This window comes from Pungitius pungitius, chromosome 20 (genome assembly GCF_949316345.1).
Source record: "Pungitius pungitius chromosome 20, fPunPun2.1, whole genome shotgun sequence".
Lineage (NCBI taxonomy): Eukaryota > Metazoa > Chordata > Actinopteri > Perciformes > Gasterosteidae > Pungitius > Pungitius pungitius.
In genome coordinates this window covers 11,631,018-11,642,418 of record NC_084919.1, presented here as the reverse complement: position 1 = coordinate 11,642,418, position 11,401 = coordinate 11,631,018, and the positions used below count along the sequence as shown (strand labels likewise).

Sequence of the window (11,401 nt, the reverse complement as noted above, 5' to 3'; positions counted from 1 at the left end):
GTATACAAACAATTCTTAACAGTATGGTGGAAACATGTAGAAAAAACTACAGCTCTTACGATTTGTGTGACCTCTTCTTACGGTCATAAATAGAACAACTAAGACAAATCCAAATACTTGTGTAAACACTTTATTTGCGTTTCTTGAATCAAAGCCCCTTAAACACCTACAGCAAATAAAATCATATTTTGTTACAATAAACAAATGTCACACAAAAAATACAGTGTATACAAATGTAATAACAGTAAATGCCAGTACAGTTTAAAAACAATGCTGCAAAAGTCTAGTTGTCCGTCTCCTGGAGCCCAGTCTAAAGGCAGTCCTGGTTTATCCACTCATCAATGTTCAATCCCTTTTTTTTTAAATGTACACGTAGGAGAGCTGCCCAACTCACATCCACTACAAAAAAATGAAATAAAATCAAAAGACCCGGTCGTGTGGTAGCAGTCAGCCTTTTACGAAGGCATCAGAACAAGGCCAAATAAATATTGTTAAGAGGCCACTGAAAAGCGTCACATATAGTCCTTAGAACAAGTTGGCAGCAGGGAGCCCTCCTGACTCTGTAGAGCAAATGTGGATACCACAAACTGAGTCCACATAGAGGCAATATGGCACAGCTAGAGAAAAGTCCAATCAGACCCAGAGTTTCCGGAGTAGCCTTCAGCAAATTGCATGCTCAATATCGGCCGCTGACACTCAGGAAACATCTGTGGAGGATAAATGAAGGAATGAGAACGCTTTAAAATAGACACATTTTTCACCTCATCAGGTGATTGCTTTATAGCCAAGCAGTATGACTTGCATCAGAGTATACACTGGCGCTCTGTGAATCGGGAGGGGGGGACCGGAGACAATTTAAATGTAGGTAAAATTTGGACCACTGAGAATCACAACAGCAGCGGCAGACAGATACTTGTTTTACAAACAACTAAGTGGAGTGGCGGGCATTACGACGATTAATGGGCACCTTGGAAACGCAGCATTCTTTACAGCACACGGCAGAAAGGACTGTTTGATTACCAGCCAAGGCCCCACCCACAGACTATTACATTACAGCAAGATACAATCAGCTGTGCAAAATGTAAACACTTAATATATGCAGTCAAAAAAGCAGCTGAAATGGACAGAAGAACAGCAAGCATTAAAACTTAAAGACTCACCATATTACAATATCCAAAGCCAAGATGATATCCAGTTTCATATTACACTAGCTATAATATCAATACATTGCTTGTACCTACTTAAATGTATTCTTAAACAGCAGATACAACAATGTGGTTCACATGCAATTTAACAAATAGTAACAGTGCGTTATAAACTATGGATGACTGAAAAGGCGTATTGTCCGAGAGCCTCATTAACGAGCTACAACTGATTTAAAACGAATGTACTCACAGCTGGCAGGCTGCTCTCCAAACCGTCGCATCAGTTGGTCATGCGTGAATTTGACAAACGCATCATATTGCTCTGTTGGAAGAATAAATATTCATTCACACACGGTATGGATTTATCTCTACAAAAGGTGTACTCTACATTTTGAGAAAAATATCAATGATGATCATAACCACACCTGCAAGCTTTGTAGTAAGCATCTCATCATACTCCTCGCGGACTTTGTCCTCTCGCTCCTTCAGCAGTCTTTCACAGATCATCCCGACCTGTCTGAGGGAAAATAAAGGCTGCTCTTTTCTGGTGGGAGATGAGGCACCGGAGGAAGTCCCTGTTGTGAGAGATAACGTCATACAATGTATCTAATAAATGATGTCAGCAAATAGCATCCATGCGGTCATCCTAAACAGGAACTAAAATCAACAAGATGTTTAAGTTGATCAGCAAAACGATTGATGGATTATTCATGTGATAAGTTGCCAAATTTGTGCAAACAGGTCAATATTGTCCTAAAGATGGCAGCTACCTGCTAGGGCGGGTCCACTGTGGACATTGTGCAGGTCCAGAGGGCAGCAGCTGTCTGCCTGCTGGAAACCACTGTCCAGGTGTCTTCGTTTCTGGAGCCGCTTGTACTCCTGTTTGATATTGTGTAAAATTTGCTCTGAAACAAAAAAGAAAAACACTCTTTGCACCAACTCATATGGGAGGCATCTTTGCACAGTGATGTTTCACTGTGTCAACACAAAGGCGCTGCAGAATTTTTATACTTCATTATGGCCTTGATATGTTGAGACTGATGGAAGACACCGTGACCTCATGACGGAATACGGTGTGGCATTAAACACCACATCATCAGAGAATTACTCAAAACCACCAGAACCCTTGGTTTCCGGGCATTTCCTTACTTAACTTCCACAAAACACACTTAAGTTTAAAAAAACCACTAAATTTATACAAACTGCTAAAAAAAACCTCCATGCCGTGTTGACCATGTTGGGAGGCGCGTCTGACGGCAGCGTGCACCTTCACGGCTTGTTTGCCTTTAAAAAGACCCGCAGCGTTACACACGGGAAATGCTAATGCTAACGGGGGAGGCCGGCTGCTTCCACCGTACAATGAACACTGGTGTTATCAGATTACATTTAAGCACGATTGCAGTACAAAAACGTCGGTTTTAGTTTCTTTTTTTCGTACCTGTGGTGAGTCTTGACGACACTTGGCCGAACGGCGAGGGCTCCATCCGCGAATATTTCTGCGGCGAAGAGACCGGAGACGTGATCGGTGCGCACCGCCTTCTTTTGGGGGAAGCCTGGCTCATTAGTGGATCAAAGTCCAGAGTCCTTTTCATGGTAGCCCCACAAGCCATCACGCCGAAGTGTGTTTACAAAAACAGAAATATAAAAAGGCTAAATCTGTCTGTTATCGAGGGAAGTTGCTAACCAGGGCCCCGCTCTGTGCCGCTAGTTATAGCTAGCATTAGCTAAGTCGAAAGGCAGCGGCGATTTTGGACAGCAGACAAATCCGAACAGTTTTCGTCCCTTGTCGCCTTCTGCTGATAAATCTCATATAGATTACGTTACCAAGTATATCTCGAGATGATCTGTGCAGAATGATCTAAAGAAAGGGTTTAATACAATCGGATGATTGCAGATAAAGCAGGGGTTGTTCCGAGTTACGCCCGTTAACTGATCAGAATGGTTTACCTTGTTCCGTAAAAATAATCAAGTGCGCATGCGCACAGAAATAACGGATACTGGTACTTGTAGTTCTTTCACCCGTACTGTTCATTGTTTTATTAAGTTAAATACTACATTTCCCGAAGACGTTGAAACGATGCTTCTTTTCAAATTTATCGTTTGCTTACGTTCTGTCAAATCTCATCAGCGTTTCAGTTTCAAATAAGAAGTCTGCATAAAAGCAGTAAAGACCTTTCGCAACGTTTAAGACAACGTAATATAATACAGTTCGTTTTTACTAAATACAAGGCCACACTGTATGAACTTTATAACTTACACGAAATTACTACATATTATAGGTATTTGACTGAAATGTAACTAAACAAAAGAATGTGTCAGTATCAGCCGTATTTATCCATACAATTGAAATATTTCATGCGAACCCGAAGGAATTAGGAAGAATTTTACATTTCAGAATAAATAATAATTGTGCTGCCTAAGAATGAAAGGATTTGAAATAAAAAATAACGATACTCCTTGCCAACTAATTCCCTGTAGATCGTTACAGTTTTAAGTCAAGTTTTACAAAAAATAAATACTTATGCAGTTGGGTGGCAGGGAATTATTTGTGATGGACATTTATTGATTAAAATCAATGACTTTGCCTATGTTGCAGTAAGTTAGGAGACCCCTTGCACAAACAAACAAAAGTTTAGACATTTCCCTTCCATCATTGCGACTTCCTCAACTAGCTTTTATACACAAACAATTGAGGATTATGTGTGGTATTTCAAAACCTCCTGGACAATGTGAACAATACAATATGAAAAATGGGTTCTTATGATAAGTGATGTTGTTGTATTTACAAGTGCTACACCACTGAATAATCCTGCATCTAGGTATGAAAACTAAAGATTATTTTCATTATCAATTTATCCGCCACTTTTACCGTAAACCCGCCTCATGATTTTTTGCAGATGGGAGTATTTCGTAGATAAATCAGCAAAATCCTGGTGACATGTGTTGTAATTCACTGGTCACTCTGAGGCAAAAGATAAAAAGGGTGAACAAGAAACGAGTAGATGTTGGTGTCAGAAAATGTGATGTTTACTTTTGCCATTACTAGGGTCACAAGAAATAACAGTAAAGTGGCAAACTAGCTTTCCATGGAGAAGCTGCCACTATTGACAATGTCTAATCTTCCACAAGGGGGCACTGAAACATCACTGATGTCACCACTTGGGTGTCTGTTCGTGGCGTGGCTTCCTCTCACTCTCTGTTCCTCTTGAACCAGTGATTGTTGTATGAATTAAGCGGCTTGTGGTGCCACATCTTGTCTTCCGCCACCAGGTAATCGATCGAATGATTTCAAGCAAAATGACAACCAGCAGCAACTTTATTGAAACGTTTGAAAACAGCAATACTAAATACACTTGACTGATTGTGGTTTTTAAGTCCTAGGTTCCTCAAGCCACCACTGTACAGAAGCCACTGGACAGTCGACATTTTGATCTTCAACACCCAATAATACAAGAGGCAGCGAAGCGGACTGATAAACAATTTTACACCCAGATAAATGTCTACACAAGAGTTGAGCTGTGAGATTTCTAGGTTTAAAGTTTGACATCTTTTTTTTAAGAAAAAACACATCTTCCCAGTTTCTTTCAAAAGTTACCAGCTGATGAAAAGACCCTCATTTTCTTTGTTCGGCTCATTAAATCAACAACAGACATATTTTTTGTATGTCTGTGTTTTTACACTGAAAGTCCTCCACTGGGCCTGTGCATGGGTCACTTCTATTTATGCTTTGCAACAATAGCACTAAAACATCTCACTGCAATGATCAAAAGGCTCGGGGTTGGAAATATAGCATCAAGTCACAAGGTATCACACACATACACAGCATAAAATTGTACATTTGATGAAAGTAGCTAGGCAACTACTTCAAGCGTTTTTTACACAGTAGTGACCAGCACACTGCGTCCAAATGCAGTTTTGAAGTGTTCCAGCTTTGGCCAAAAGCTTGTTGTTGTGTTGTCTGTGTGGGCGAAGGAGTAGATCTGAACACTTTATTTAGCAAGAAAAGACTGTACAGTTGTTAAGTACACATTTGAACAAAGACACGTTACTTTATAGGTGTAACAGCGAGCGGTTGGAGAAATGGACAACAGGGACGATTGTCACTGCCACATTGAATGCCATTTCCCAAATGGACACACTGTTGAGTCCATTTACCTCCATGTCACCTTGATAAATATGTTGTTTTTTCATTTTTCTTTAATCTTAAGCATGAATCACCTTTCTCGTAATGTCTTCACACAGGCTGCCACTCACTGAGTGTTGTCAGAAGAAGTTCTAAAATTACATGTTTAATGTTCATTTTGGAAATAAACAATCAGTCATTTCAACACTATTTTTGTTTCATTCCATCGGTGTGAAATGTCAATATGCAACATGTTCACGAATCCTGTAAAGTCAAGACAAGAAGATGTGTTATATTTATCTTGCAAGGTACATTTTAAAATCCAAACAACACAGTAAACATCTCAAATTAAAAATGTCAGTAGCCCCTTATCCCATGAACGAAGATATATTGTTTTCAAAACCTGAATTCACAGTACAAAAATATAATATGCCTTAACTAACGGGACATAATGATGTCAATGGTTAAGAATGATAGTAGTCTTGGATAACCCTTTTAAATGGAGTCCTTCCTATGAACTTGCAGTATGGTTTGGCACTTTGGCACACCATGTTCTCGCAGACCAGCCTGAAGTAATGCAACCGCTAATGCTTCTATGGGAGCATGTACAGTAAAGGATTTTTTTAATTTTTTATGTGGATTCCTAACCTTCTCTGTTTTTAGCTTAACGGCATTGTTTGGGGAGCATGACATTTACAGTTTGCCCCTTGACGGCCAATTAGACGGCCTCCGCCGAAGTTTCGGTCGACACAGACATCGTTACTTTGGCAATTTTCACAGTGGTCTTCACGCAGCTCTCTGCAGCCCTGTTGGCAGAAATGTGGGCATGTCTGTTCTGGCAGTCCGACTCAAGGCTATTGTCCAACTGCTGGCCACTGCCCCTGCAGGCTTGGCAGGAGCTGAGGAAGGCATGCCGCATGTCCTTGCTCCTCAAGGCGTAGATGATTGGATTGACGGTTGAGTTGAGCAGACACAGCATGCTGCAGAAAGCGAACACCGTCTTGCTGTCATCGTCCATCCTCCAGAAGAGGTCATAGACCATGATGGCCAGCACTGGGCCCCAGCAGATGATCAGCACCGCCAGGATGAGCACCAGGGTCTTGGCCAGACGGATGTCCATGCGTGTCTGCTCAGGGCGTGTGGTCTGCACTTTAGTCCCATCTGCTGAGTAGACAACAAGGCTCTTCTGGGAGGTGCGGCTGAGCATGCGCACAGCGTGATGGTGGGCCTTCCATAGGATGTATATGTAAGCGTAGATGATGAAAAGAACCAGAACGCTGGTTACGCCGATCCAGAACAGCAGGTAATTCTCATCTATTAAAGGGAATATGTCTGAGCAAACGGAATTGAGACGTTTACAGTTCCAGCCCAGCAAAGGTAGCACTGCGATGACGATGGAGATGGTCCACATCACGCAAAAGGCAATGACGGCCTTGGTCCGTGTCACGATGCGTCTGTAGGAGAGAGGCCGGTGTATGGAGATGTAGCGGTCGATGGCGGTGAGAAAAAGGCTCCCCACGGACGCAGTGAACGACGCCGTGACTCCACCCAGCTTGAAGAGAAAAACATTGGGGCTGTCCTTCCTGTGAAAAACATGGAAGTCCAGAAAGCTATAGACAAATATGACACTTCCAAGCAAGTCAGCCACAGCCAGACTGCCTATGAAGTGGTAGGACGGTCGGCAGCGGAGGGTCCGTGAGCGGAAGATGACGCCGAGCACCACCAGGTTCTCCAGCACCGTGAAGGTGCCGAGAGTCAGAGACATCACGGCAACAGCCAGCTGCTGGCTGGGGGTCAGGATCATGAAGCACTCCATGTCCATAAAGTTCTCCCCACACTGTAGGCTCTCGTCTTTGAACGTGCTCCTGTTGCCAAACAGGTCTGTGGCATTGGTGGGGTAGAAGGGGATGCCCTTGAGGATGAGTTCCCCGTCCGCGGGTAGTTTGCTCGGAAAGGAGTTGCTGCGGAAAGCGGATAGGGGCTTCTGCAGAGAGAAACCCGCCTTAAAGTCTACATCGTTGAGAGGGTCCTCGTAGTCGGCGTCGTTGGAGCCCAGATACTGCAAACCAGATGTGATAGTCCGGAAGGTGGTGTCCGCCACACCGTCCAGCACGGACTTCATGGCTGTGTCTGAGGGAAATACTGCGGCACAAGACGCCCGGACAACCTACGAATTGATGACACACGTGTTTGGAAAAAAGATCAACGTAAATTATGACAGGAAATTGAATTTGCAGCAGTGCGCACCGTTGGTATTAAAATATAATTTAATGATATAGCATTCATATTATGCATATATTTGGAATCTATACTTTTATACAACTGCAGATGTTTTTGATCACTATAAATAATTCTCACATTAGGCAAAAAAACACCTGGTATCTGTGAGCGGATGTTTTTATACGTAAATTATCCTGCACCATGTACCTTTGAATACACAATTATAAATTAATGAATTAAGGTTGAATTTTTTTTTTTGTCTTTGAGGTGGAGAATCAGACAAAGCAGTCTCAAACCTGACTAGAAAAAGATTGGATAAAAATCTAGTTTTCACATGCTCACATTTTGGCAGTGTTATTACTGTAAAAGTAAAAAGGTCTTTATAGGCGGGATCATTTCTATCACGTGATTCAAGGTCAAAATTTATAAAGTTATCTTCAAACATCAATGCATAGAATTATTGTTATTGTGTTAAATTATTTCAGGAATAAAACAAAAAAAGAGAATAACAAAAACGTTGATACTTGACACAAATCATATAGAGTATCATCAAACAGACTAAAACAACACCAAGACCAGAAGCCAAACAATTTAAAGAGGAAAAGTGGTTCTTTACCTTACATAATTTTCCAAGTGCGCAGAATCGCCCTTAACAACCGCGCGTTAATCCAATCCAGGAACGCATCATCTGACCAGCACAGATCTTACATGAAATCGGAGACATCCATGTTGCATGTGTTTAAATTAATTCAAAAGCACTATTATTACCATAATCATCATTATACTTTAAAACGCGAGTTAATCAGACGTCAGTGTGCGTCTTGGAGTGCGCTCCTGCTCCTTGGGCACAGGTTGCAGCTGCTGCTCCTGCTGCTGGCTCCATCGTCTCTCCAGTCTTTTTCTCTGTGGCTTCACACTTTATGAAGAGTCGCTCCTACAAGCTCCGTCACGTGATCAACGGAGCGCTATCGGCCCAACCCATGAAGCGGTTAAGTGCGGCGCACATGGGAACAAGGGAGACGACAGTGGGGGCTTATGAAAAAAGGATCTGATTTGAATTACCAAAGCTCCTCCTAGTCGGTGCGCCTTGAACAAAGGACCGGCATCACCACGGCACAAAGCACCAAGAGACGGCTTTAGCTTTGAATGGACGTTTTATCTTCCTAATTCATAATGGTGAACTCAATTTCTAAATTTTACAGGGGGAAGAAAATGCGTTGTTCCCATTAGTCGGAAGGTAACTTTTTATTTAGGCTTTGCGTTCCCTTTGGGTGCATTCGAAAGGGAGATGAAGGTTGCAGACTTCATTGCTAGTCAGTGCATGTTCATTTATTGTGTGAATAATTGACTAAAATTGAGAATGAAAAGAACAGAAATCATCCTCACATGTCCGTGGCTGTTTGGTACCAATCAAGTTAATCCCTTTCCTGATATTTTCGTATCCAATTATTCATAGTCTATCTTTGTATTTGGATGAAAATGCCATGCACGTTTAGGATTCTATGGAGCCACTATGTCATTTGCACATGTTCATTTACACAGATGTGCCCTTTATCAAAACAGATTAAATTCCCCGACGGTTTCAATTTTTTCAGTTAGCAACATGCATGTAAACATGCATGGATTTCCTCACACAGTAGCGTGCAGAGTGCCATCATTGTGGTATAAACGATTGCATTGATGTGACACTTCGTGGCCACGGATTGAGACACCGTGTGCCAGGTCGGGGCTGAAATGAGGCTTTGGCTCAAACGTCACCATCATCCCCACTGTTGAAATTATTAACATCGCTCAGATGTGCCGCTTTGGGGGGACTGAGATGAACAAAATGTTGTACTTCACAAGATGAGGAGAAATAGGGAGTCAGGAAATGAGAGCAATGGGCAAAGGTTTCAGGTACATAGTTCTAGGGATTAATTTCCCTCTTTTTTGGCTAAATTGTGTGCTGGCTAGTTGTCAGTGTGGGCGGGAAAGTTGGGATCCTAGTGAATGTTCTCCAAGCTGATCCTCTTAAGCAGTGGTCCCCAAACCTCCACATTTGGCCCGGCCCCCTGAGCAACACCAGAGGGGCATTATGATTTGTTTTTCAGTCTGGCCACGCAAATCCTAGACTAGCCCCTGTGAAGTAGAAGGGAATAATGGGGAACAGGTTGATTCAGAATGCATGTATTTAACCTGCAGGGGTCAAACCATTATTTGTTTGTTCAATGCTCTCATCTGTCAAGAGGCGGTGGCGGTTATTATTTATTTCTGTGAGGATCCCGGATTGTTATTATTTGGTTATATGTGGCTTTCTGGAAAACAATAAATGTTTACATTTAGGCACCCGCTGCCATCGTCACACTTTTTCTGACCCCGGCCCCCCTCCAGAGAAGGGAAAAGTTATCTGGCCCTCACAGGAACAAGTTTGGGGACCCCTGCTCTTAAGGGTAAACAGAAAGGAAAACACATTATTTACCGTCACGATGTGCTGGGCTATCCAGATGAACGTTGAGCTTCACACCGTAGAGCTCTTCTCAGCTGATAAGTGATTATCTCTAGCAGAGTGACGCAGTCTCACATATTCCTTTTCAGCCTCAGACACCTTTTCACCAGAGCTCCCTTCTGTGATGCTTCGGAGCGTTCTAGAAAAATGTCATGATGGCGTGTTGTAATTTGCCTTTTCATCGTTTGTACCTTAAAGCTTTTATGTCAACTTCTGTTTCCTTTATTTCTAGAAATGTCGGCAGGAGGTTGATGAAGTTACTCCATGGAATTAAAATTCATAGTAACCCGAATGACAGTTTATCAATGATTCCCGGCACATTTACTGAGGGTTTCTTTGATGAAGAAATCCATGGTACTACCACCAACTTGAGTTATTTCTCTGCGTATTCGGTTTCAGTCTTTGCAAAATTGCAGCATTTCCAAAATCAAAAAATAAGTTGTAATTCTATCATGCTTATAGTGACAATGTTTTTACAGCCTACTTGAGTTGGTTAGCATGCTAAAATGTGGTATTTGTCACTTAATACGTACTAGACATTATGAAACGCCGACTTGATGATCGAGCGAGAAAAAACAGTCAGGGATCAGAAAATATCTTACATTCATCGTAAGAAGTGTCTGCATGACCCTTTTTAGCCAATACATCAGTGTACATATGTATTAAGAAGAATTTGACCGTAGTCATTAGGAATCATCATCTGGACAAATTAATTGTCTGCAAAAAGATAATTACGACAGCCCAGCCTGCAGTAGTGCACCAACCAAAGGAACATCTCCAAGAAGGACTCAGAAATGCAAAGTAGCAGCACTAGCAGTAGCTCTTATACATTTTAAATGGTGGATTTGCTTAACGCATGATTCAGAATTATTTGACAAAAAAAATATTTTCTTACACCTGCATGCAAGTAAATGCCTATTTGGTCTGTTTGGACATGCAGCACATATTCCCACATATGCCATAAAACAACTGCAAGAATTAAGCACCAAGGAATCCTACACCAAACATGACATGACAACACTTGTCAATGGTTAATATATAATGTCCCAACAGAATTATTTCAGCATGATTTTATTTTACTCAGCATATTATTATGATCCCTGTTACTGAGACTTTGTAATATGCACCACATGGAGCAGTCAGACTTTAGGCAGCAGGGTCTGGTGTACTGTGACAGATTTCTTTGACTTTGTTGGCATGCTAACCTGTGAGTTAGCAATGAGTGATGGCTCAAGCAAAGCTCCCGGCCATCTGCGTTGTAGCTGTGGTGCATAACATTTTGTCCTGTTACTCACTTTGAGTCTGTGGATCAGAGGAAGGAGCTCAAGGAACAAAATGAAAACTGGGGTGAAAGGACTGAATTCCAGTTGTAATCTGACCAACTATTTGATGCTTAATGTCAGATTCTCAGTTTCGGTCTGTTTGGTC

The 11,401-nt window shown here is 41.9% G+C and overlaps 2 protein-coding genes across 3 annotated transcripts; both read right to left on the bottom strand.

Moving 5' to 3' along the window:
* Positions 1-114: 114 nt before the first annotated feature.
* On the bottom strand, positions 115-3,111 carry akirin2 (akirin 2). The gene is made up of 5 exons (XM_037449152.2): positions 2,584-3,111; positions 1,916-2,050; positions 1,571-1,720; positions 1,396-1,467; positions 115-707 (listed from the first exon to the last, which is right to left on the bottom strand). The coding sequence occupies exons 1-5, from the start codon at positions 2,753-2,755 to the stop codon at positions 697-699; spliced, it is 540 nt and encodes a 179-aa protein (XP_037305049.1). The 5' UTR covers positions 2,756-3,111; the 3' UTR covers positions 115-696.
* Positions 3,112-4,443: 1,332 nt separating this feature from the next.
* Positions 4,444-8,586, bottom strand: cnr1 (cannabinoid receptor 1). Of its 2 annotated transcripts, none has more exons than XM_037449120.2 (2): positions 8,110-8,586; positions 4,444-7,435 (listed from the first exon to the last, which is right to left on the bottom strand). In XM_037449120.2, exon 2 carries the CDS (start codon positions 7,388-7,390, stop codon positions 5,987-5,989), a length of 1,404 nt encoding a protein of 467 aa, XP_037305017.2. In that variant the 5' UTR covers positions 7,391-7,435; positions 8,110-8,586; the 3' UTR covers positions 4,444-5,986. The 2 variants fall into 2 exon arrangements, with proteins under 2 accessions (XP_037305017.2, XP_037305016.2); XM_037449119.2 differs by having other exon boundaries at positions 8,105-8,581.
* Positions 8,587-11,401: the final 2,815 nt, after the last annotated feature.